This window comes from Macrotis lagotis, chromosome 1 (assembly GCF_037893015.1).
Source record: "Macrotis lagotis isolate mMagLag1 chromosome 1, bilby.v1.9.chrom.fasta, whole genome shotgun sequence".
In the NCBI taxonomy this organism is placed as follows: domain Eukaryota; kingdom Metazoa; phylum Chordata; class Mammalia; order Peramelemorphia; family Peramelidae; genus Macrotis; species Macrotis lagotis.
In genome coordinates, this window is record NC_133658.1 from 909,109,347 (window position 1) to 909,135,654 (window position 26,308).

The window sequence follows — 26,308 nt, forward strand, 5'->3', positions numbered from 1 at the left end:
GGAAGAGGTGGGAACATAGGAAGAGGTGTGATATGGGAGAAGATGGGGGAGGAGATGACTGGTGAGAGGAGGCTAGAAGGTTGGGAAGTGACTGGGGAATTCCTTTTCCTACTCCCACCTCCCCTCTCCCTAGAGACAGAAAGATACGGAGTAGTCTTGGCAGTAGAGGATGGGGTCCTAGAGACAGGGACGCAGAGGAGGAGGCTAGGAAGGGGGTTCGGGTGGGGGCCTAATATCGGGAATCGGGTGGGGCAGTCACTACTGCCATGACCTCAGATCTAAGGGGCCCAGCCCAGTTCTGACGTCAGCCCCCAACTACAAATGCTCCCCCCCAACAGACTGGGTAAAGGAGAGAGAGAAAAACGGACTCTGGAAGGGCAGGGAAGAAGGAGCCCAAAGAACATGGGACAGGTGTGTTTGTTAATGTGTGTCTGTAGGAGTGTGTTATCACACGCCACATATGTGAAAGAGAAGATGAATTGGAGTGTCTGTCTCTGTGCCTGTCTGTATGGGTTGGATGGTGTGTATGAGGGTGGGTTTCTGAATGTCTATCGTTATCATGATATATTTGAATTAGGTCAAAAGTACTGTCGATGATAGTGTGGGAACCATGGTGGCGTGTATGTGGCTATGCCTCTGTCTGTGTATCTGAGTGTGAGTGTGTGTGTGTGTGTGTGTGTGTGTGTGTGTGTGTGTCTGTGTGTGTCTCAGCATGGTAAAGGGGGGAGAGAGCAGTGCTTCAGTTTCCCTCTCTGTTGTCATGGATAGGCCAGGAGCATTAGGGATAGGACAGCTCAATGGACTGAAGAGATATGGAAGTGGAGGGGGAGAGAGGTTAGACTAGGTCGAGTCTGGGTTGAGTCTGGGTTGAGGCAGACAAATGGACAGATGCCGAGCTCACTCGTGACCAGAGAGACCAGGCTTTTCTGCCTCTTGGAATCCAGAGATAAAAAAAATCATCTCATCATCTTTTCTCTCTGAGTTCCTCTTCTGTGTCCAGTTTCTCTGGGTTAGGGCAATGGATGACAGACAGGAAGGAGGAAATGGGGGCCTTACCCTTGGGGAACCCACAGCCTCTCTGTGGAGATGCCCACAGTCTGACAAAGCTGTAGAGGGTTCCCTGGAGATGGCACTGACCTCTTATCCCTTCTGGTCCCTTTCTCTTTCTGACTGGACCTCAGTTTCCTATAGTGAAATTGGGGTTGGGGGGGACCAGATGATCCCTGAGATCCAGTATAATTTTTGGTTTCCTCCTTTTGTTGCAGGACATCCCCAAATCTGGTCCCCGCCGTGTCTGGTCTGGGCCCCTTCGCCGGCTCCTGACAATAGCCTTTGCCCTGCTGATCTTAGGTGGCATGACTTGGGCCTATGCTGTGGGGGTACCCTTGGCCTCCGACCATTATGGCCTCTTAGCCTTTGGCCTCTATGGAGCCTTTCTCTCAGCTCACTTGGTGGGCCAGAGTCTCTTTGCCTACCTGGAACACAGGCGAGTGGCCTCCCGGGCAGCCCAGGGTAAGCCAAAATGCTCCCGGAAGGTGGCATTGACCATCTCGGCCTACCAAGAGGATGCTGACTACCTACGACAGTGCCTACTGTCAGCCCGGGCCTTACAGTACCCTAAGGAACGCCTACGGGTGCTGATGGTTGTGGATGGCAACCGAGAGGAGGACATGTACATGGTGGAGATGTTCCGAGAAGTGTTTGAGGCTGAGAACCCTGCTACCTATGTGTGGGATGGAAATTATCACCAGCCATGGGCTCCCCAAGTGTCGGGGGACAGCGGCAAAGCTGGAGAGGTGGAGGCCGGTGGCTACGTAGAAGTAGAAGCTGAAGACCCAGGACGGCTGACCGTGGAGGCCCTGGTGAGGAGTCATCGATGTGTGTGCATAGCTCAACGTTGGGGTGGCAAGCGAGAGGTTATGTACACAGCCTTCAAGGCCCTCGGGGACTCCGTGGACTATGTGCAGGTAAGGGCTATTGGAAACCAAGAACCCTGGGTCTCTGAGACTTCCTCTGTTGTCATAAAGCCCCTGACTTAATCTCAAACCCTTCTGCCTCTAATCTCTTCAGATTCCTAACTCCTAACCCCAGGACTCCTCTCATCCTTTGATCCTTTCAGAACCCGATCCACTCTGATCCCTTAGAGTCCTGAGTCACTTTAACATCTCTGATTTTCCAAAATTTATACCTCTCAGCCTTGTAACCCCCACCCCAAGCTCTGACTGCCAGTCCTTCAAATAGGGATGGTCACACTGGGCTTGTGTTCAAAGTGCAGAGGGCCTGCTTCAGTGAGTAATTACAGGAACTCTATTCTTAATGTGTTCAAATTTCCAAGGGAAGGAGTAAGTTTAGAGGTGATAGGATCTATGAGGTTACTGAGCTGCCCAGAGCTTGGAGGTTACTTCTTCTGATCCTCCAAATCTCTAGACTCCTGGCTACTGGTGCCTGACCCCGTATCTTGGACCCTAGGTGTGTGACTCAGACACCAGGCTGGATCCCATGGCGCTGTTGGAGTTGTCCCGAGTGTTGGATGAAGACATGACTGTTGGGGCAGTGGGTGGTGACGTGCGGATTCTCAATCCTCTGGACTCCTGGGTCAGCTTCCTGAGCAGTCTCAGGTACTGGGTGGCCTTCAACGTTGAGCGAGCCTGCCAGAGCTACTTCCGATGTGTGTCTTGTGTCAGTGGTCCTCTTGGTGAGTTCAGTCAGATGCTCTTGGCGATTAGGGGGTTGGAGAAAATTGGATAGAGAGATGGCCTATGACTGGGATAGAGATGGAGATGGGGATAGGGTCAGGATTCAGGGTAGGTGTGGAGAAGAGCAGGAGAATGGGGCAGAGAATGGGATAGGTGTGATAAGGATGAAGGACAGGGGTGGAGGAAGGAATGAGGTTGGATGCATAGAGGGATAAGTTCAAGGCTGATGTTGAAGGTGGGCTTTGGGATATGACTAAGGGTGAGGTGAGCATAGGATTAGGAAGCATGGGGATAGGATGGCAATGGGATGGGAATAGGGATATACATAGGAAGATAAGGATGTGGAAAAATCATGGCTAAGACAATTGAATTAAAATGGGAATAAAGACAGCAAGATCGATGATGATGGAGCTAGGGAGAGCTGTAATGTTTCTGAAAGAGTTAGAGATGATCTTGGTCACAAGAATGGAGAAGGGGATAGGAGCAGAGAAGACAGAGATGGGGATAAGGACAGAGATGAAGGTGAGGGAGATGGAGATGATATCAGGGATAGGGGATGGGGATGGTCAAGATATTGGTGAGAGGAATGGGCTGGGGACAAGGTCGTCCACAGGGATGGCATGGCATTGGGGCTGGAGATATGGATAGAGATGAGGAGGGAGATGGGGCACTGTTGATGGGGGAAGTATGGATGTAGGGATGGGCTGGCTGTTGGCTTGGGAAGTGAGCTTACTGAGGTCTCTCTGCATCTTGTAGGTCTATATAGGAATGACTTATTGCAGCAGTTCCTGGAGGCCTGGTACAACCAGAAGTTCTTGGGCACCCACTGCACTTTTGGGGATGACCGCCATCTCACCAATCGAATGCTCAGCATGGGCTATGCAACCAAGTAAGGAGGAAGCTGAGGAATATACCAGATTTAGAGAAGGGGGGGTAGAAAAATCAGGGTGGTAGATTAAGTGCCACTGAGGGAGCTGGGCTGTATTAAGTGACTGGGGAAATGAATAACAAGTTTATTCAAGTACTCAAGTAATTCAAGTAATCAAGTATTAAGTATGATATCTCTAAATTAGTCTGTAAAAACGACAAATGGGTAATGGATTATACCAATGTTCACAAGGCAGAATGTGCTTTACCAAATGATTGTGTTGGGGATGGAGTGGGTAACATTGACTGGGGAAGTAGGCAAGATGTGAAGGTGGATTATGCCAAGTGGCATAATAACTCAGAAATATCTCTTGTAAATCATGAGATTTAAGGGTTACAAAAATCTTTCCTCAACCCACTCTTGTGAGGTAGGGAGAGCAAATAGCATTAACCCAACCTACAGGGGAGGGAACTGAGGTACAGAGAAATTTGTTTCCCTCTGTCCTTTGGAACTAAGGAGAACAGTCTCATTTCTGTTCCAAATAATGAACCTTTAAAGAATTTGAAGCCAGGTTTCATATCTTCTCCTCAGCCCCTTCTGCTACAAGTCTTCTCCTAGTTAAACACCTGTAGTTCCTTTATCTGCCATGGTCACAAGACCTTTCACCATATGGAATTTCTCCCTTAAACATTTTCCCTAGGTCAATATTCTCCCTCAAAGTAGTGTCCCAAGCAGAATACAGTACTTCAGATGTCATCCAATCAAAAGAGAGTATGGCAACCCCCCCCCCCCCCCACAGTCCTTCACACCCTGCCTTTCTCTGTTCAGTCTGAGATCCCATCAGCTTTTTTTTGGAAGGGTGACTCACACTTTATTTGCAGCCCATTAAAACACTCATATCTTTTTGGATGTAACATGGTTTTGGCTACATTTCATACTTGGAGGGGTGCTCTTTTTGAACCTCAAGTCTAATATTTGACACATATCCTTATGAGATATGGCCCCTTATTCTAACGTGTAGAGACCTTCAACCCTGACCCTACTATCCAACAAACTACCTCTTCCTCCCAGCTTTTTATCATTTGCAAATTTTGAAAGCATGCCTTCCAGCCGAGCTCAGAACCTTACAAGCTTGGGTGACTCCACCTTGTCTGCCAGTGTTTTCTCTTCTTTAAAGTGTGGATAATGATAGCATCTCTATTCCAGGGTTGTTCTCAGGATAAAAGAAGATATTTGTGGAGTACTTGCAAAGCTTTAAAGGCTATATAAATGATAGATATTATTACTGCTCTCATCATTTATGATCACCTTTATCCAAAGCATTGGTAAATGTACAAAACAGCACTGCTCCAGGAGGGACCCTCTTCTAAACTGACGTTGAATCTTTAATCATGGGTCACACCGTTCAACCAAGTTTTTAACCCATTTAATCATATTTTCAACTAGCTTGTGTCTTTTCATCTTTTCTAAGATTTTGTCAAACGTACTCCCTAAATCTAAGTAAACTAGATCCCTAGCAGTCTCCAGTCTTGCTTTGATGCTCAGATAATAACAATAATATTTATATAATCTTTTAAGGTCCGCAAAGCTCTTTGTACAAACATGAACTCGTTTGACCCTCAGAACAACCCTGGGGTATGGGGGCTATTATTTTAAAGATCAAAAAACTGAGGTAGAATCCAGAAGCTCATAGCTAGGAACTCCAAGTTGGGCAATCTATCCACTGTGCCATCTAGCTGCTTAGATACTTCATTGTACTCAGTGACACAAATCTTGACCCATTCTCGACTTCTCATTCTATGGGATTCTTATTTATGTTCTTCCATCAATTGTCTCCAAGGGGTCTCATCCATCATCCTGAGGGTCTCCTTCTGGATTTCTCTACTTTACATGGATGCTACTGGATTGTCGGGGCTTTCCCTTCATCTCATTACCTGACTGGTCCATGTTCTTCTATCTAAGAACATGTCCAATGGCACCTTTTCATCTTTGGTGACACTTCTTGGGTGGCAATGTGCTGTGACTTATTCCCTTCCATCCCAAGCCTTTCCCTTTGTGGGATTTTCAACTTTAATTCTCTGAAGGCTAAGGTATTCCATGCCTGGAAGTCATATGGCATCTGAGGTTCAATAGATAGGACCTTGTTTCTGAGAGAAGTTTGAGAGATCATTAGAATGTACTAACCTCAAGGACATTCTGGCCCACTGACCTCCTCCTGGACAATCTAATTTTAGCTCCACATCCCTGTGCAATATAGATAGCATATATAGACTAATGGCACATAGGTTTTCCATCCAACTGACTCACATATTTTGGGATCTTGATGCCCTTTGTCATCCGCAGACAGGAGCATCTGCAGGAACTTTACCATGTGTAGGAAATCTTTTTTTCCAGTTGGGCCCTATATGGCAGGTTCTTCATGACAATAGTCAGTCCTCTCCCTCTTTTACTTCTTGATATTACTTGTCAAAGGGTTATAGAAGAAATGATTGTGTTCTACCATTCTAGTTGAGATAGAAATGGAGGTAGGGACTGAACTTGGGCTTTTATTATTATTTATTATTCCAGATGCGGAAACTACCTCAATCAGTGCAGGTTGGCATCTTGCTGCAACTTAGAATAGTCTAGTCATCTGAAGGTTCTTGTCTTAGTCATACTACACTGTCAGAAGTGGATTGGAATTCAGATCTTCTGATGTCCTTTCTGGTATACCAGATTTCCTTTGACCCGTCTAGTTACCTGGACAAAAAAATGAGAACAGCTGGCGGTGTGGATCAATTGAGATGTTTGTAAACCCTAGTGTAGGGCAAATGGCTGGTGCTGGATAAATTGGGTTCAAATCCTGTTTCTGTCACCTACTTCCCATGGGTGAGACCTTAGACCTCTCTGTCTTTCAGTTTCCCCGCATGTTACATACTGATGTCGTTTTGGTCTTCTTCAATAAAGATAAGGAGCAATTGATGACTTGGACTAGATGAGGCAGGTAAAGAGTCAGCAGGGGAATTAAGTGCTAGTCTCAGAGCCAGGAAGGCCTGGCTTGGGATATATTTTGTTTCAATACTCCAGGGTCCTCCCTGAGACTATAAGGTGCTGACTGCATTGGCAGGCGACTTTCCTTGCAGAGAAGGTACCAACCTGCCCTGGTAGAGGGGGTCGCCCATGCCGATAGAGACCCGGTCCTGTCCCTGTGCCAGATCTGGGGTGACCCCTCCTCTGTCCCTCCAGGTACACGTCGCTGTCCCGCTGCTACTCCGAGACTCCGGCGTCTTTCCTGCGCTGGCTGAGCCAGCAGACGCGCTGGTCCAAGTCGTACTTCCGAGAGTGGCTGTACAACGCGCTGTGGTGGCACCGGCACCACGTGTGGATGACCTACGAGGCTGTGGTGTCCGGACTCTTCCCCTTCTTCGTGGCGGCCACCGTGCTGCGCCTCTTCTACGCCGGCTCGCCCTGGGCGCTCCTCTGGGTGCTCCTGTGCGTGCAGGGCATCGCGGCGGCCAAGGCGGCCTTTGCCGCCTGGCTGCGGGGCTCGCCCCGCATGCTGCTCCTCTCGCTCTACGCGCCCCTCTACATGGGCGGCCTCCTACCGGCTAAGTTCCTGGCTCTGGTCACTATGAACCAGAGCGGATGGGGCACTTCTGGCCGCCGCCGCCTGGCCGCCAACTACATGCCGGCCCTGCCGCTGGCCATCTGGGCTGCGCTGCTGCTCGGGGGCCTGCTGCGCAGCCTGGTCCACGAGGCCCAAGCGGACTGGACCGGCGAGGCCCGGAGGACCGAGGCCCGCTACCTGGCCATCGGAGCAGCCGCCTATGCGACCTACTGGGTGCTCATGCTGGCTCTCTACTGGGGCGGAGTCCGCAGGCTCTGTCGGCCCAGGGCTGGAGGCTACCAGGTGTCGGTGTGACGGCCCCTCAGGGAGGCAGTTGTGGTGGCCGCCGGACTGGAACGTCGGGGACCTAGGTTCCGTCTCAGCCGGACCACTTTCTGGGGGCTTGCTTGTGGCAGCAAGCCTGTCATGCCTCGAGAGGACATGGATTCAAATCCTCATTCTGTCACTTACTCCTTGTGGCATGCCAATTCCCCTTCTCTTGGCTTCTTTGCCCATTTGTAGAGTGATTTCTGGATCTGGGGTTTTATTGGGTTAGGGAGTTCCAAATAAGGAACGTGATGATGTTTGTCCTTCATTCTCGAAGAAGCCCATGACAGCAGGGAGCACGTTGGATCAGGGAACCTGATTCCTTCCAACTCTAAGATCCTGTGACTTGGCCTGTTTCTTACTACCACTACTTAGGTGACCTTGGACAAATCATTTCCATCCTCGGGGCCTCAATTCCTCCTCGGATGGAGGCCAGATTCCACTTCTCAGCTGAGGACCCTTCCAGGACCAAGGCCAGATCCTTTCTCCTTTCTTGGACACGGGGGCTGGGTGCCGGGGCAGCTGTGTGACTTTGGGAAGGCCTCAGCTTTCTTCTCTGGAGAAGTTATGGGGGTGGAGTGGGATGGGGTGGTGTTCAGCTCAGGGATAGGTGCTTGGCTTTCCTTTGTGATTTTAGGAAAATGGAAAATGGAAGAGTGAGATGTTAGACTCAACACTCTGTTAAGAGTTCTTCCCAGCTGTGATGTTCATTGAAATTCTCTTCCTAGAGCTCTGGTCCCTTGGGATGTGTCAGAGATGGAGAGAGAGGCTCCCAGGGTCCTTATCTGAGCTCATGTCCTCTGGAAGCAAATACTGCAATTCCCAGCAAGCCTTGGGGATGACCTCCTCCTGCAGTCCCCAGATCACGAAAGGGGCTGATGGGAGTTGTAATTTAATTGGCTGTGCTGGGCTAGGCTGGACTAGGGACACCTGTGTCCTGAGGGGAAGGGGTATTTATTAGGCAGGAGGGGCGTCTTCTGTCCATGGGGATGAAGAGGCCACAGTGGCCTCTGACTCTGATCTTATTTAATTTTCATTCACCCAAAGAGCAATAAAGAATTTTATTTATTTTCTGATTCGTCGATGTGGTCGTTTTCTGAACGGCAGGAACTGGGGTATTAGGACTCCTGGATCTCTGAGGGAGGGGAAGGAGGTGGAGAGTCTGGACCAACTGGTACCTGAAGAGGGTGGGGCGGAGGAGTGAAGAGACCTTTTACCCAGGGGAACTTACAGTAAACTTGGGGGTCAAATTGTCTGACGTTTACCCTGAATTCCTGCAATCATAAGAATCTGTCCTGTCATTAGCTTCAGAAACCCTGAAGGTCATTGGAAAGATGCTGGATATGAAGCCTCAAAATCACAGCATTTCAGAGGCAGCCAGGACTCTGTTGACTAACCCTTTTTTTTTGTTTTTGTAAGGCAATGGGGTCAAGTGACTTGCCCAAGGGCACATAGTTACGCAATTAAGTGTCTGAGGTCAGATTTGAACTCAGGTCCTCCTGACTCCAGGGCTGGTACTCTATCCATTTCACCTAGCTGCCCCTGTGGGCAGCCCTTTCAGTTCCCTCCCTGTTCCCTATTCAAATCCCTATTATAAAATAGTCAACAATTGGTAATCTAATCTGCTGGAGATGGGTGCTACATACTGCCTCCTCCTGAAGCAGGCTCCCCACTTTGTGGCAGCAAGCCTATTATGCCTCGCGAGGACATGGATTCAAATCCTCATTCTGTCACTCCTTGTGGCATGCCAATTCCCCTTCTCTTGGCTTGTTTGCCCATTTGAAGAGTGATTTCTGGGGTTTTATTGGGCTAGGGAGTTCCAAATAAGGAACGTGATGATGTCTGGCCTTCATTCTTGAAGAAGCCCATGACAGCAGGGAGGTGATGCCATGACAGGCACATGAATTGGATGTGAGTGAGGGGCAGCTGTGCTGAAGCACCAACCTCACTTTCTCCTCCAGAGCCATAGATGGTCCTGGATATGAGGTGCTGAGTCCCCCAAGGTCACATAGTGTCAAGTGTCTGAAGCTGGATTCGAATTCCGACCTCAACTTCAGAAGTTCGGTGCTCTCTGCGCTGTGCCGCCTAGCTGCCCCTTCCAGGTGAGGAACAGCAATGCAGATAAAGGAACAATTTTGGCGCTTATAGGCTCATCCAGCTAAAAAGAGGGGCAAGATTGGAGAAACGATTTCTAGAGCTGGAGGAATCTGGAAAGTCATCTAGTTGACCCTTATTATTTTTCAGGCAAGAAATCTGAGACCCAAGGGCAGCTGGGTGGCGCAGTGGATAGAGCACTGCTCCTCGAGTCAGGAGGATCTGAGTTCAAATGGGACCTCAAACATTTGAGTGTGTGACCTTGGGCAAGTCACTTAACTCCATTACCTTGCAAATACCAACACAAAAACAACAAAAGAGATCTGAGGCCCAGAGAGCATGAAAGCCTTGCCTGAGATCCCAGGGGGGAGAGTTGGGATTGGAAGCAAGGACGACTGACTCCAAAGGTGGCATCCTGTCCAGGGCATCCCTCCCTCCCACCAACAAGAAAAAATGGCCGGCAGCCTCTGGAGTCCCTTTTGCTGCATCCGAGTCCCCTTGCCCATCCCGGCCTCAAGGCCCAGAAGCCCGGGCCCTGAGCAGTTACCGCAGTCCCTCAGGGGAGGCGAAGCAAGGGTTAAGCTGCAGTACGAGCCGCGCGTGCGCGGAGCAGGCATCTCCTGGCCCGACTCCCAGCCCCAGCTCGAGCCCCTTCCCGGGGTCTCGGCCCCCCCCTCCCCCGGCAGGTCCCCCCTCCCGCCAGTACGGACCCTGCGCTGCGCTTGCGCGGTCGGGCTTCCCAGCCTCGGCTCTCTTCCGAGCCTGAATTAACCCTTCCGAGGAGGCAGCGCATGGGCGAGGTCCGGGAGCCCAGGCTCCACTCGCTTCTTTTAAACTTGGAGGCAGATTGTGCCAAGAGGCTAGAGCCGGATTTAGAGGAAGATGCCTCGGGCTCCCATCTCCTCTCTGTCTCTTAGTACCTCTGGGCCTCAGTTTCCCCATCTGTAAAGTAAAGCTGGCCGAGATGACATGCCCCGTGAGACCCTGGTTCTCATAAAATCTGATATGATGAAGGTGAGGGTTTCCTGTGAGAAGGACAGATAGTTGTGTGTGTGGTATGGTTTTTTGGTTTTTGTTTTTTTTGCCATGCAATGGGGTTAAGAGACTTGCCCAAGGTCACACAGCTAGGTAACTATGAAGTGTCTGAGGCTGGATTTGAACTCAGGTCCTCCTGACTCCAGGACGGGTGCTCCATCTACTGCGCTACCTAGCTGCCCCTAAATTAGGATTGCATTTTTTGCCCCTATTTTTTCTTTTCTTTCTTTTTTGCAAGACAATGAGGTTAGGTAACTTGCCCAAGACCACAGAGCTAGGTAATAAGTATCTGAGGCTGGATTTGAACTCAGGACTTGCTGACTCCAGGGCTGGTGCTCTATCCATCCTGTCGTCTAGTTGCCCTGGTAAGGTTTTAACTCAAGGGGGCCAAACCCAAGGAAGGGGTTTGGGCACTCCCAAGTCATATAAACAGTATTTATTAACCTCCTACGAGTTGTAGGCAAAGGGTTGAAGGTTTTTTGTTTTGTTTTGTTTTTGCTCCCAGGAAGCTTACACTCCAGAGGGGTGTTCCAGACCTCCCCCTTCCCTAAATTTTAAATGCCTTTGGACCCAGGAAGCTAGACTGCTTTGCGTTAAAAAATATCTTTATTGGAGTGAATGGAGGAGAAGGGATGGAGGGAGTAGACCCTTTGGCTTTTTTACTCCTAACAACGATACAGCAACCTGGGGATGAGGTAGGGAGAAAGCAGATCTTTGTTAGGTCTCATGGTGCCTCCACAGCCCCTGGTGAGGGGGTCTGGGGGATCTGGCCTCCTGGGTGCTGAGGGAGGGGGTCACTCACATCCCCAGCAGGATGCAGCTCGTGGTCGCCAGGCCAGCTGCCAGGCCGAGCAGGAGCAGGTTGGCTGGCGTGAGGGCCCCAGGGTGGGCCAGCAGTGTGGCCAAGCTCGGCCGCCAGGGTTCTGGACAGTCGGCCTTGGAGTCTCTTCCTTTCAACACCGCCCGGAACAAGGTCTGCAGCTGGACCTCAGACTGGCGCTTCCCTGCAGTCACTGGGGACACAGGAGCGCAGGGCAGGCGCCAGCCTGTTCTTTCCCTCAGGCTGCCATCCTCACCTTCCACCTCCGCATCCAACCCTCCCCAAAGGACCCAGCTCTGCAGCCCTTCCGCTCCAGCTAGGCCTCACCATTGAGGAAGAAGAACAGCCGGGCCAGGGGTTGCTGGTCTGAGGCCAGCAGGCAGGAGAAAGTGCCGCGGTGCGGGGGCCGAACCGGCCGGATGCGAGCAAACAGACCCTGGGCTTGAGGCACCACACGGAAGTAGGAGAGGTCCTGGGTTCGGATCTGCAGATGGCAAGGGAGAGGGGCCCATGAGAACACGAGACTGCAAGAGACAGAGGAGCGCCAAGAGTCTCCAGTGGGTGACACACCAGGTGGAGACAAGGAGAGACACTGAGGAAGCTTGCCAGGAGGGATGGTGGGAGGTGGGGAAGGAGGCAAGGGCGAGAACGGGAGGGACGGAAGGGAGGTGAGGACAGACGGCTGGAAGGGCAGGGATGAAGGGATGGGAGAAACGTTAGGGGGAAGGACGGAGGGAGGGACGGAAGCCGGGGATGGGGATGGCAAGGTTGGGGGATGGACGGAGGGAGGGACGGAAGCAAGGACGGGGCTGGGGGGCACCAGAAATGAAGAGGGATGAAGGCAGCGGGCTGGGAATGGAGGAACGTGGCGAGTGGGGGTTGGGGGGACTCAGGGTGGGGACACGCGGAGGGCAGGGGACCGCGGGCGGGGCCGGAGAGCTTGTCGGAACGCGGCTGGGGAAGGGCAGCGGGGGAAGGCCGGGGGTCGGGGGCGCCCCCTCCCGGGCCCGGGGGACACACTCACGTTCCCCGCGAACAGCCAGGAGTAGGTCCGCTCGGCGGGGATGGAGAAAGGCACGGAGCAGGAGAAGGCGGCCTGGCCCCCCACCGGCACCGGCAAGTCCCTGACTGGGGAGCGGGTCGGGCTCTGCCTGGGGCCCGGCCCCGGAGCCCGGCCCCGGAGCCCGCCCCCGGAGCCCGGCCCCGGAGCCCGCCCCCGGAGCCCGCCCCCGGAGTCCGCCCCCGGAGCCCGGCCCCGGAGCCCGGCCCCGGAGCCCGCCCCCGGAGTCCGCCCCGCGCCCCTCCCGTCTCCGGCCCCGCCCCGCGGGCTCCACCCCCGCAGCCCTCTAGGCCCGCCCTTCTCCCCCCCCCGGAGGCGGCCGTAGCCCCGCCCCTACTCGGGCACTCCAGCGGGAGGTCACAGTCATGGGCAGCGCACGAATTGCAGAAGAAGAGTCGGGCCAGCTCCTGGAACCCTGGGGGGGGAGCCGAGAGGATGCGGCGCGCCCCGGCCGCCAGCCCCGCCGGCCCGGGGCCCGCCCCCGCCTTCCGCCGTCTCCATTGGCCCGATGCAGACGCAGTCCCGACCCTTCCCCTCCCTATAGGCCGCTTCGGGCTAGGCCCCGCCCCCCACGGCGGAGACGTCACGGAAATGCAGCGAAGCTCGGCCTCAGCCTCGCTCCGGAGGAATAAAGAGCCGCAGCCCCGCCCCCGCCCTCTCCCATTGGTCGGTTCCATTCAGATGGGCGGGTCCCCGGCGCTTACCGCAGGGCGGCACGCAGGCCGGGGCTGCGAAGAGAATGCGGAGCCCGACTCGGCCTCCTCCCGCACGTCCTTATGGGTAGCGCGGCGGGGCGGGGCGGGAGGAGGGGTGGCGGGGGCTGGAGGCGGCTCCCTCCCGCCTCTCCTCCGGCGTTTCTCCGAGGGTGCGGGCGGAGCCGCACGGTTCAGCGTTCCGTTAAGAATGCCGCGAGGGGGCGGGGCCGGAGAGGCCAGCCATGGGGGCGGGGCCAGGCAACATTTGCATAGAGGGGCGGGGCTCGACAGGTCAGCTGTCCTGAGGGGCGGGGCCAGTCCGGAGAATATTTGCATAGAGGGGCGGGGCTCGACAGTTCGGCTGTCCTGAGGGGCGGGGCCAGGACAGAGACCATTTGCATAGAGGGGGCGGGGCTCGACAGTTCAGCTGTCGCGGAGGGGCGGGGCCAGGCGGGGCATGCCTTTCATGGAGGGGGCGGGGCCATGGAATGTCACACTCGTGGAGGGCGGGGCCAGGTGACCACGCGGAGGAGGGAGCCGAGCTTCAGGAGGGGTGGGATCTCCGGGAGGGGCCCGGGGAGGTGCCGGGGTCCTACCTTTGCTCAGCCCCTGGATGGCCTCTTCCAGGCTCTGGACAGCCTCGGGGAAGGCCACTTCGTAGGGCTCTGGGGGTGGGGAAGGTGGGAGATGGGGAACCAGGCCAGAAGCTGGGGGCCACGAGTCAGGGGATCCTCCCCTCCAGCCCCAATTCTCCCTCCCTGTAAAGACAACACTAGCTTCTCCAACAGTGTGGGACCTCTGATCCGGTTGGAATCTCAGATCCCGTCCTATCCGTGTGACCTTGGGCAAGTTGGGTCTCAGTTTCCTTATCTGTAGAAGGAGGAGGTTGATTTAGATGGCCCTGTCTGTTCCCTTGCAGCTCTAAACTCTGAAAATGTATAACATTTTGCATAGTAAGGAAGAGCCGAGTTCAAATTCTACTGAACCTTTCTGAGTCTTAGACAACTCTGCAAGGTGGAGAAAGCCTCACATTAGAGCACTTTTCTCATCCCTATGGGGGCAGGTAGGTTTTTTTTTTAATCTTCATTTAATTCTAGGAAACTGAGGGCTGGAGAGAACTGACCACCAATCACACAGCTGTTCTCCCATGATCATGGGAGACAGACACCATTATGACAGGATTAGGGGATGGAGCACTTGATTTCAAGCCTTAAAACCCTTCCTCAGACACTACCTGTGGGGTCATGGCTTAGCTAAATGGTCTCTCAGACCCTTGGTTTTCTCATCTTGAACATGGGAATAATAATAATATAATTGTGGAATAATAATAATAATAATAATTATTATTATTATTAATGGTTGGTTGAGATCACTGGGAGGAGAGTGCTTTGCATACCTTAAAAAGAGGTAACCTGAGCTGTTATTACCAGGAAGAGGGATTAGGTTTGTCCTTCTTGGTATGACTAGGAGGGGCCAGGAAGAGGGAAGAAGGTACAGAAAGATCTCAGCTCAAGGGCAGAAAATACAAGTGCACCCAAAGTAGAGTGGGTTGTCTGTCCTCTATATCCCCCCCCCCCCAGAAAAAGGTATATGAGCTACCAGTCACTGACCATCTCAAACAGTCTGGATATCTTTTACTGGTCTGTCTGAATCATCAAAAGAGATCAAAATAAATGATCTGTGGGTGGGATCTACTCTGAGATCTTAGATATCTCTCTAATGACCTGCTCATTTTTCTTAAGTCTTGTCTCCTCTTGTGAGCTCCCTTTTTTTTTTTCTTTTTAAATTTTTTTTTTATTTAAGGCAATGGGGTTAAGTGGCTTGCCCAAGGTCACACAGTTAGGCAATTAGTAAGTGTCTGAGGTCTGATTTGAATTCAGGTCCTCCTGACTCCAGGGTCAGTGCTCTATCCACTGTGCCACCTAGCTGCCCTGAGCTCCCTTTGTTTTAAAAAATTAATAAGTGCATATATTATGTGCCAGTCATTGATCTAGACTGAATATTCAGATAGAAATACATGTTCTTCCTCTCTGGGAGCTTCCATATTCCTGGAAAACAGTATGCATGTAGAAAATTACATATGAGGATTTATTGTGAAGTCAGCCAGCTATGAACACCCATTAAACACATTATTAAAAGCAGTCTCTGCCCTTAAGGAATGCACCTTCTAATGAGGAGATAACTAGTGCCAGGGTAGTGGGATTGTCAGAAGGAAAGCTTCTGGGAAGGCTGCATTGGAGCTGAGTCTTAATGTTTGTACTTCATTCCGGAAGAGGAGATGATGCCATGACAAGCATATGAATTGGATTTGAGTGGGAGTGGCTGTGCTAAGTCACCTGCCTCACTGTCTCCTCCAGAGCCATCTGGGTCCAGTGGCCAGATATGAATCAGGATGCCTGGAGATGACCCTGGATGTCAGGCAATCAGGGTTAAGTGACTTGCCCAGGGACACACAACTAGTTACTGTCAAGATTCGAATTCTTATCTTCCTGAGTCCAAGGCTAGTGCTCTATCCACTGCCAGTGCTCTATCCACTGCACCATCCAAGTGAGTCTTTTTTTTTTAGGTTTTTTTGCAAGGCAAACGGGGTTAAGTGGCTTGCCCAAGGCCACACAACTAGGTAATTATTAAGTGTCTGAGACTGGATTTGAACCCAGGTCCTCCTGACTCCAGGGCCGGTGCTTTATCCACTGCACCACCTAGCCGCCCCATCCGACTGAGTCTTAAAGGAAGTCAAGAGGCCCTGGGTGAGGGGAAGGCATTCAGCCTTAGGAGAAAGTGGGTGAAAAGGCCCCTGACTGATGGAATCCCTCATGTGAAGAACCACAGTATGGTCACCGTGTAGCCGGACTAGTGAGGTGAAAAGAGACTGGAAAAGGGAGGCAGGTTAGGTCTTTGAATGTCAAACAAGATTTTAATTTGATTTTGGAGGTAACAGGGAGCCACTGGAGTTTATTGAGTAAGGTGACATAGTCAGACCACTTTGGTAGCTGAGTGGGGAGAATAATAATAATGTTTGTCCTTCATTCTCTAAGACTACAACATCAGAGCAGATCATCAGACTGGAGAATTAAGAGATTATTGATAACTTTGTGAAGAGCAATTTCAGTTGAAGTCTGACCACAGTGTTGGCAAAGAGTTGGGACAGGAAGTGAAGGCATTCCATGGAGGTAGCTTTCTAAGGAGTTTAGCCAGATGGGCTAAAAGCCAGCTTGGCCCATTGGATCAAGGGAGGGATTTTTCTTCTTTTTAAGGGTAGCATCAGAGAAGAAGCCAGCAGAGAGGGAGAGAGAGAAGGTTAATGAGAGTGGGGATGATAGGGGGGTAATCTGGTGGAGAGGACAGGGTGGAATGGGATCAAGGGCATCTGCAAAGGGTTTGCCTTGGCAGGGATGAGGGTTACTTCATTATGTGAGACAAAGGTGAAGGAGGAGATAGTGTGGGAAGATAGCTGAGTGAAGTGAGATGAGGAGGAGGGAGTCCTCAATGAATGGCCTCAATTTTTCAGTGAAATATGAAGCGAGGTTCTCAGCCGAAAGGGTTGGGGGAGGGGGTGCCATGGGAGCCTTGAGTAGGAGATGAAAAGGTTTGGAAGAGCCTCTGTGGTGAGAGGAATGGGAATTCATAATATCTGCTCTGGGATTCTGGCTCACCCCATCTCCAAGGGAGGTTGTGATTTCCTCCCTGGTGGAGAGGGAAGGAGGGGCTATGTGACTGGACACTTATTCCTTCTGTTTCCTATCTCTATGTGATAGAATTATATTTATCTATCACCCCTCAAATATGGACAGACTAGGGGCACGAGGCTCTCTCAAAATAAAAACCACCCTCCCTAATCTCTCTAAAGAGGCTGGGTACAGACAGTGCTTCTCTCTCTCCCTGTCTCTCTGTCTCTCTGTCTCTCCCCCCATCTCTCTCTCTCCTTCTCCCTCCTTCCTTTGATGATTACAATAGAGTCAATCTCTAGAAGTAAGCTGCCACATTTATCCAAGGGCTGAGAAAACAGAATTCAGGGAAGTTAGACAGATTAGAGAAGAGGATGGAAGATAGAGGGTATACATGGCTCTTCAACTCGAAGGAAGAGAAAACCTCAGCTCTATTAAGGAGAGAATGAACTCTCCGCTCTTAACAGTCCCTTGGGGTGCAGGTGTTGGGAAATGAGGGCCTGTCTGTGGGAAGGTTGGCATTCCAATGTCTGCAGATTTGAGATCTCCTGCACTGAGCAGGGAAGGAGGCAGTAGAAAGGTGAGGACTGAAGACTGAAGAGAATGGGGATGATAAAAGTGGGGGTGTATGCTGCAGATATGCATGTGCATGTAAAGGAGCCTGCCATGTCAAGGAGAAGGGTCATTGCAATTTGTGAGATGAGTGAAGGAGGAGATAGTGGGGGAAGGCATCTGAGTGATGTGAGATGAGGAGGAGGGGAAAAGGAATTCTTAGTGAATGGCCTCATTTTTTTTCAGTTAAGTATGAAGCAATGTCCTCAGCTGATAGGAGAGGGGGGAGGGAGAGTCATGGAAATTTTGAGCAGAGGGGAGAAGGTCTGGAACAACCACTGCAGTGAGCAGGATAAAGAATTGATTAGGGGGATGGCTTTGTGGCAGTGGGGGCCCCACTGAGATTAGATAGCATACGTTGGAAGGGGACCCACTTGGCACAGTTCTGTGAGTCTCTCCAGCTCTGTTCAGCAGCACATAAAAAGGAATGAATGTAGCGGATGATGGGAGTAATCCAAGCTTGGGGTTTGGCAAGGCAAGATTGGTGATAGGGCAAGGGATCTGAGTACAGAGGACAGTGTAGAATACAATCAGAAGTAAAACTAGGGAAGGGAGGAGAGAGTGTAGCCAATACTATGAGACTGGAGGGATTGAGAGTCATGGTGAGGATGAAAAACAGGTTTGGGGGCTTGAAGAAGAGGGAAAGCTAGAATAATAAAAAGTTATGATCAAATAAGGAATTCTGCAATCCACATCCATGACAGGGAGCACTTGAGGGAGATGGCATTATCAAGGGTATATCCATCTATGTGGGTGGTGGAACCCTGGGTCTTGGGAACTGAGGAGACTGAAGAATTGAGAATGAGGTTAGTTGAGAGATCATTGCCATGTAGCTTGGAGTCACCTAATATGACCTGGGATTGATATTCTGTGAACAAGGAGCTAAGGACATTGAGGAAAGGAGATGCCCTTGGAGTAGACAGAACATCACCAGAATCCAGATTGGGTGATAAATATGGATTGAATAAACCTCAAAGGAGGAGAGTTACTGAGTGACATGGCAAAGAGAGTCTAAAAGTGTCAATGGAATGCAAGGAGTGTTGATCTCTCCTACCATGACTGGTGAATTAGGGGCGGGAGGATGAGTGAAGGTACAGTCACAATATTGAAAAGGGGGGCCAGGATTGCAGTGATATTGGGAGGGAGCCAGGTCTCAGAGAAAGGAAAAGAAGTAAATACAAAAGGAGAGAATTCTAGCAACTGGGGGAGGATTCAATTCAACTCAATTCAATACTTTATTAAGTGCCTACTAGTAACCTGGCACAGTGGGGATACAAACCCCTCAAATGGAATGATCTCCATCTTCAATGACCTCAGGTGGAAACAACATGTATCTCAGCAAGTAAATGCAAAACTTATATGATTAAGAAAGTGAATTTATTGGGGGGAGAGGGAAGCACCAACAAATAGCTGGAGTAGGAAGGTCTTTTGTAGGAGGAGGCATTAAATCTGAAGTTGGAAGAGATCCCAATGGGGTAGAAGGGAGGAGGAAAAGGAAGATGGAAGCCCGTATCAATTGACATGTTCTTTTGCATCATTTCTTGCTTCTTGTTCTGATTCTTAAAACCAGTTGAGAAGGTCCCCCTCCTCTTTTTCCAGTAAATACTTTGAAGATTAAGTGTCCCCTCTGGGCCCAGATGGCCCTTCATTATCTGGAATAATAGACAAGTTTAACTTTTAGTCCACCTTGAGTAAATCAAAAAATATTCCAGATCCATCCTACCCCTCTACCGCTTACTGAGCACAAAAAACTTCAAAGCACAGATTAGAAGCCAAAGGAATAGTCATGACCATCCTAGAATTCATCCAGTACCTTATCCCAAAGAAAAGCACATCTCCAACATAGGAAGGATTCATCTTCCCGAGTTCAAATTTGGTCTCAAACATTTACCAGCTATATGGCATTGGACAAATCACTTGTTTGCCTTAGTTTCCTCATTTGTAAAATGAGCTGGAGAAGGAAATGACAAATCATTCTAGTATCTTTGCCAAGAAAACCTCAAATGGGGTCACAGAAATTTGGACACGACTGAAAATGACCAAAAAATAACAACAGCATTCCCATTCCTGTCTTCAGCTGGCATTAAGAGTATGTCATCTCTCTTGGATAATAAATACTTTAATGCATTTCTTTTGGATCTAATACATAGCACAGTGCCTGGGAAATAGAAAGTGCTAAATAAATGTTGATATATATATATGTATATATGTATATATACATACACACACACACACACACACACACACACACACACATATATATATACTTCATAGGATCACAGCTTTAAAACTGGAAAGGGCCTTAAAGACTATCTAATCTAATCTTCCTTTTATAGATGGAAGCCGGAGAGAAGGTGATTTACCCATAATCAAGTCACTTAAAAAATATTGACTGTAATCAATGAGATGTGAGCCCAAATCCAGACAGCTCTTTTCACTGTATCACACCTTATGCATGGATTTCCTCTTTCTAGTGCATTCCCACTCATTTGGAGATGCATTTGCCCCTAAAGGAATCAAAATGGTTAGGAGGGATTGTTCAAGTCTCCTCCTAATTTTCAAATTCTTTGATTTCAGAGAGTCCTCATTCCCATCTTTTTATTGAATTATCATAACTTAGTCAATACAACTTTGGGTTTGGAAAAATGATAACCACAAAGGCTAGTCTGTGGGACTGGAATTGTGGAATAATCCCAGGGAAAAAATGGGGATCATTGCTGTGGAGATGGCCGACAATGTAAGCAGACTGCCCAACTCTTCTATGCCAGCAAAAAAGCTGAAACTTACACCAGATTGAATAATGATGAAGAAACCCAATGCAGAAATACAGTAGATTATTTCTTCTGTCCTAGAATTGCACAAAAGTCAGCCAGCAGCCCATAGACAATAAGAAAAGAGACCACCAACAAAGCCAGCACCAAGACATGAACACAAACTCACAGCCTCCTAACAAGACCTGAGGAGTGCCAGAGGCAAATGTAGCCTGTAGGACTGTTGGTGCAGATGCCAACCACTTGGGAGTCAAAAGACCCCTGAGAAAGCTTTGTTGTAAAGCAACACAGGGGTTTTTGGGTAGCAAAGCAGAATAGGTACGGCAGTGTTGGACCAGAACAGCCCAGAAGCTCTGAGTTCTGAGGCACCTGGTATTCTGCCTTCAGGATCAATTGGTTTGAACCTCAGAGATCCAAGTGGGGCTTAACCTCAGTAGGGAAAGTCAGCATAGGAACCCAGGGGACCCAGGACCAGACCAAGCATAGCTGGGTATGGTCTTAATACAAAACATAAATTTGGAAACTAAAGCTGGAGAGTAAATATGAGTAAATAAATAAAATTCAGCCAGGATAAAAGAAATTATTGAGATCTAGAGATGTCCCCCGAAAAGGAACTATTCCATGACATTGCAAGCAGACACTAAAAGAAAAAAATATTTTCTTTATTGGTTGTATGACTACCTAGAAATAAATGAAATGAGAAAAAAAGGAAATAAAAGCTCTGGAGGAAAGATTTGAAGAGAGAATAAAAAATTTATAAGGAACAATGGCAAAATTTACCTTAGTAATGGATGACCTGAAAACTAGAATAGACCAAGCAGAATTCAATGACTCCATAAGGCAATAAATAAAATATTAGCACAAAAAACTGAAAAAAGTGAAGAAAATGTTACCTGATATAAAGACAACTGACCTGGGAAATAGGGCCAGGAGAGTTAATTTAAGAATCATTGATGTCCCCAAGAATCAAAATTTTAAAAAAGCTTAGATCTCTATTTCAAGAATGCATAAATAAAAACTGCCCAGATCTATTAGAATCAGAGGTCAAAGTGAAGATAGGAAAAAATCCACAAATTGCCTTCTGAAAAAACCCCCAAAGAAGTCCTAGAAATGTCAAAGCTTCTGAACCAAAACCTAAGGCAGCAAGCATCTAGATAAAAATAATTCAATTACCACAGACCTACAAGATGTCACAATGACTAATATAAATGAGAGGAGATTTTGGAATTTAGTTTTCTGGAAAGCAAAAACAGAGGTTTACAATCAAGAACTTGGCAAGCAGAGTATAATCCTATATAGGGCAAAAAATGACTTTTATTTTTTAGTTTTTATAAGGCAATGGGGTTAAGTGACTTGCCCAAGGTCACACAGCTAGGTAATTATTATGTGTTTGAGGTTAGATTTTAATTCAGGTCCTCCTGATTTCAGGACCAGTGCTCTATCCACTGCATTACCTAGCTGCCTCTGAAAATTGACTTTTAATAGAATAAAAGATTTTCTAATATTATGGTGCTGAGCAGCAATTCTTTTTTTTTTTTGTTTTGGTTTTTTTTGCAAGGCAAATGGGGTTAAGGGGCTTGCCCAAGGCCACACAGCTAGGTAATTATTAAGTGTCTGAGACCGGACTTAAACCCAGGTACTCCTGACTCAGGGCTGGTGCTTTATCCACTATGCCACCTAGCCGCCCCTGAGCAGCAATTCTGAAATGCATATATGAGCGAAGAGAAACCTAGAAAGGCAAATTTGTCTGAGCAATTGTCGGAGCCTATAATGATGAAGCGATGCTGATATCCTATGTCTAGGAAAAGAACAAGTGCTTCTTCAAAGTTTTGTATATTTAAGGGCATTGCAGGCGTTCAGTGGGGAAGAGAGAGATCCTGAGGGTTTGTTGACTCTATTCTGAGGTTATGAGTGGGGAAAGAAGAGAGGGAGTAATAAACTGCTGTGGAGGAGACAGAAAAGGGAGCATAGATACGTCCCATCCAACCAAAAAGCAATTGGAAATGGTTGTTAGGAGGGAACATAATACTAGGGAGGGCAGAGTCACAAGCAAAGGATATTTCCTTATCCTGAAGAGAGGATTGAAAGGAAAAAACAATAATAAAAACCAGAAGGTAAGGAGTGTCTTCTGATCACCTCTTAGATAACTAGGGAATGGCGGTACAAATTAAGGTCGACGAATGGAATGAAACCTTATTGCACCAAAAGAAGTGACAGAAAATCCTGGGTAGCATTAACTGAGAAGTGAGCAGAATCAAAGTGAGCAGAATCAGGGAAGCCATTTATACAAGGATAGTGATGTTATAAAGAAACACAACTTTGAAAACTTCAGAACTCTCCTAGATGCAATGATGAACCAGCCATGGCTCCAGAAATATGATGGAACAGATTACCTTTTGACTAGAAGGTGATGGATGCAAGATGCAGAAATGCAGAAAGAGCCGTGCATTGTTGGATATTTGTTCTGGAAATTTGTTTTGTTTGACTAAGTTTATTTGTTATGAAGGTCTCTCTTTTTTCTTACTTGGAAGGAGGGATGCCATAAAAAGAGGGTGATTAAATTTGAAAAAAATGCACAGATGGGGAATTTCAGAGGGAAACATAGAGAAGCAGGAAAGTTTTTAAAGTAATGTGTGGAATTGATTAAATACTTTAAAAATCTAATAAAGGAGATTCATGTTTTATATAAAATCCTTTTTGTGATCTGCTATGAATCTGAATGTGGTCTTTTTTTTGGGGGGGGAGTAATTTTCAATGGAAAATGAAATAAAAAAAAGTGGGGTCTTGGGAGAATTTTGTCATCAGATGAAGGAGTGTTGCTGTGGAGTAAACACTGGAATTGGAGTCAGAAGACCTGGTTTTAAATCTCATTTTGTCACAAACTCATGGTTGTGACCTTGGGTAAGTCCTTTCCCCTCCTTGGGATTCCTCTGTAAAATGTGTGTGGATGTGTGTGTGCAGTGGGTATATGTATATAATAATAATGATATCTATTTATATAGTCATTATATTAGCTATAAAAGATTCTATGGGTGTGGATTCTTCCATGGACCTATGTCAAAACTGCTCCATGCCTCAGAAAGGCTCTTCAAGGGTTACTATAGTTGAAAGAATTCAGCCAACCCTCTGGTGATGAACTTCCCTGCCCTTTGCCAGGCCGCTCCTTGGACAGCAGACACAAGGTCTTTGTTGGGCCCCTACTAGGAACTTTTCCAACTTGGTAGGCCCTGCTGGCAGAACCTTCCAGAGCCAAGGATCCTGTTCAGGACTGGAGGAGGCATTAGGAAGGGAGACTTTTGCACATAGTAAAACTGCTACGTGGATGCAAAGAGCATTTTTCTCTACCCACATAACTTTGCATTTACTGAGGCAGCATTAGATAGAGTGCTATATCTGGAGTCAGGAAGACTTGAGTACCAATCCTGCCTTGGACTCTTTGTTAATTAATTATATGATGCTGAGGAGAAGTCTTTACATCTCTGAGGCTCAGTTTCTTTCATAAAAGGAGGGAGTTGTCTGGTCTCTGTATACTCTCTTAAGATCTATTCTAGCTCTAAATCTATGACTGTATGATCTTAGAAGAGAAATATAATTCTATAATAATAATGATAATAGTGAGCAAATATTTAGATAGCATTGGAAAGTGTGCAACACGATTTACAATTATTATTTTGTTTGATCCTTACAATGACCCTAGGAAATAGGGAGATTTTATCTATATCTATCTCCATTTCCATTGCCATCTCCATCTCCATCTCCATCTCTATCTAATCTATATATCTATCTATATCTATCTCTATATCTATCTCTATCTCTATCTAATCTATATCTATATATCTGTATCTGTATCTATATCTATATTATACCTAGGATATATATATATATATATATATATTATATATTATTATTATGCCCATTTTACAAATGGGGAAACAAGGTTGAGGGATATTTAATTTGCTTGGACATAAATGCTGGAAGTCAGATTTGAACTTGGCTCTTCCTGACTTTAGGTATGGGGCTCTTATACATTACGTTGCCTTCTCAATTTGAATACTGCCATTTCATTTCATTTTTATTTTTAATTACTTGTAAAAAATTCTGATATTGATTTTTGCAAATTTTGAACTTCAAATTTTCTTCCTCATACTTCCCTCTAGGTACCAGGGGCCATTTCAATAAGCATTATTCTCTGGGTTCTTTATTTAAAGATATAACAAAGGTCTAGGGGTTGCCTGCAAGAAGCATCTCCTTCTATGGAGAGACAGAGTAGAAAGACAGAGAAGTGTGAAGAATGAGCAACTGGGCCTATCAGAAAAAGTTTCCTAACCTGAGTCTTGGGGAAGAATGCTTTTATTTTTTTTATTTTTTATTTTTTGCAAGGCAATGGAGTTGAGTGACTTGCCCAAGGTCACACAACTAGGTAATTATTAAGTTCTGAGGCTGGATTTGAATTCAGGTCCTCCCGACTAACTGCTCCTAATGAATGCTTTTCTAGGAGTGACTAAGTGGCACAGTAGACAGAGCACCAGCCCTGAAATCAGGAGTATCTGAGTTCAAATCCGGCCTCAGACACTTAACAATTACCTAGCTGTGTGGCCTTGGGCAAGCCACTCTAAAAAAAAAAAAAAAGAATGCTTTTCTAAAAACTTACATAATTTTTATTTTTTGTTATCTTGGTATATCTTGGTATTTCCATATGCAAAGAAGATCAGAAAAAACAGGGTTCTATGTGAAATTAGGAATCATTTTGTAGATTTTTGGGTTTTTTTCTCCCAAAATACATGACATATTTAGAAAGTTTGCTCTTAAGTTGTCCTGCTGGTCTTTTCCCTCAGAACCTTCTTCTATTCCATTTTTACAGAGAATTCACACAAGGCAGGCACTCTCACAGAGGTCAAAAGAAGAGACACAGGGACATTCTCAAGATCTCTCTCAAGAACTTTGGCATTTATTGCATGACATGGGAGACACTGGCACAAGACTGCCCAGCAAGGCATGCTCTCATCAAAGAAGACACTGTGCTCTATGAGCAAAGTAGAATTGCAGTAGCTCCAGAGAAATGTGAGATGCAAAAATTTAGAGAATCCACTCCAAATGTTCACTATTTGTGCCTAACCTGTGGTAGAGCCTTCCTGGTTCATATTGATCTGATCAGCCACAGTTGGAGACACTGTACCTTGACCCCAACATGGTGATACCATTTTAATTCTCTTCGAGCAGAAAGGACAACCAACCAACCTTCTGTTATGTTCTATGCAATTTTTTTTAAGTAGCAAGTTAAAAATTCTAAGAATCAGAGATGAGGAGGGAGTGCATTCCAGGCCGAGGACAGCCTGAGCAAAGAGATCAAAGACAGAGATGGAGTTTCCCATGCAATAAACAGTATGTAGACCAATTGATCTGGAAAACCAGAATACGTGAAAAGGAGTAATAGGAGGCAAGACTAGAAAGTTAGACTGGAATCCAACTGTGCCATTTCTGGTACACAAACAGGGAAAGACAAGTGGGCAAGTGCTGGAATCTTGGAGACTTCCTTCAGGCCAAAGTCCAGAGGAAGGAGGACTACCTATTGGAAAGACTGGAGAAGGATTTCTTGATCAGATCAAGGTGGATTAGATGCCCTCTGAGATGATAGAACTCCATGTTATTAGGGATTAGGCAGGGATGAGTCTCCTACTCTCCTTATTCCAAGTCTTTCCCATCTTTTAAAAACTCTCAAGATCCTACTATTCTCTTAAGCTACTGTCCACTTCCTTTCTTCTTGCTCTCACCTGCCGTCTATCGACTCATCATTGAATCAGAATTGTTTTCTCCAAAGTTACTAGAGATCTTTTAATTGCCAAATCTGAAGGCCTTTTCTCAGTCATGCTTCTTGACTTCTGTTCCATGAGCGGGCCTGCTGCCCAGCCTCTCTTAAATTCTCTCTTCTCTATTTTTTTTTTTTAGGTTTTTACAAAGCAAATGGGGTGAAGTGGCTTGCCCAAGGCCACACAGCTAGGTCATTATTAAGTGTCTGAGACCGGATTTGAACCCAGGTACTCCTGACTCCAGGGCAGGTGCTTTATCCACTGTGCCATCT

At 47.8% G+C, this 26,308-nt stretch overlaps 2 protein-coding genes across 2 annotated transcripts in view; one reads left to right on the forward strand and one right to left on the reverse strand.

Annotated features, from left to right (window-relative positions):
* The first annotated feature begins 343 nt into the window (after nt 1–343).
* Nucleotides 344–8,520, forward strand: HAS1 (hyaluronan synthase 1). The gene is made up of 5 exons (XM_074219456.1): nt 344–411; nt 1,266–1,967; nt 2,470–2,695; nt 3,453–3,585; nt 6,790–8,520. The coding sequence occupies exons 1-5, from the start codon at nt 403–405 to the stop codon at nt 7,463–7,465; spliced, it is 1,746 nt and encodes a 581-aa protein (XP_074075557.1). The 5' UTR covers nt 344–402; the 3' UTR covers nt 7,466–8,520.
* Nucleotides 8,521–11,193: 2,673 nt separating this feature from the next.
* Nucleotides 11,194–26,308, reverse strand: part of SPACA6 (sperm acrosome associated 6) — a 36,047-nt gene continuing 20,932 nt past the window's right edge. Inside the window, exons 4-10 of the mRNA XM_074219457.1 lie at nt 13,778–13,846; nt 13,191–13,214; nt 12,824–12,901; nt 12,451–12,554; nt 11,754–11,910; nt 11,409–11,619; nt 11,194–11,290 (exon numbers count right to left, since the gene is read on the reverse strand). Coding sequence (XP_074075558.1) covers nt 11,272–11,290; nt 11,409–11,619; nt 11,754–11,910; nt 12,451–12,554; nt 12,824–12,901; nt 13,191–13,214; nt 13,778–13,846 — 662 coding nt within the window. The 3' untranslated portion in view covers nt 11,194–11,271. The remainder of the gene's footprint in view (nt 11,291–11,408; nt 11,620–11,753; nt 11,911–12,450; nt 12,555–12,823; nt 12,902–13,190; nt 13,215–13,777; nt 13,847–26,308) is intronic.

What these genes read in the sequence shown, in the direction of transcription:
- HAS1 (XM_074219456.1), top strand. An exon ending in ACTCCGTGGACTATGTGCAG is followed by an intron (nt 1,968 to 2,469) that starts GTAAGGGCTATT and finishes CTTGGACCCTAG; the next exon opens with GTGTGTGACTCAGACACCAG. An exon ending in TTGTGTCAGTGGTCCTCTTG is followed by an intron (nt 2,696 to 3,452) that starts GTGAGTTCAGTC and finishes TGCATCTTGTAG; the next exon opens with GTCTATATAGGAATGACTTA.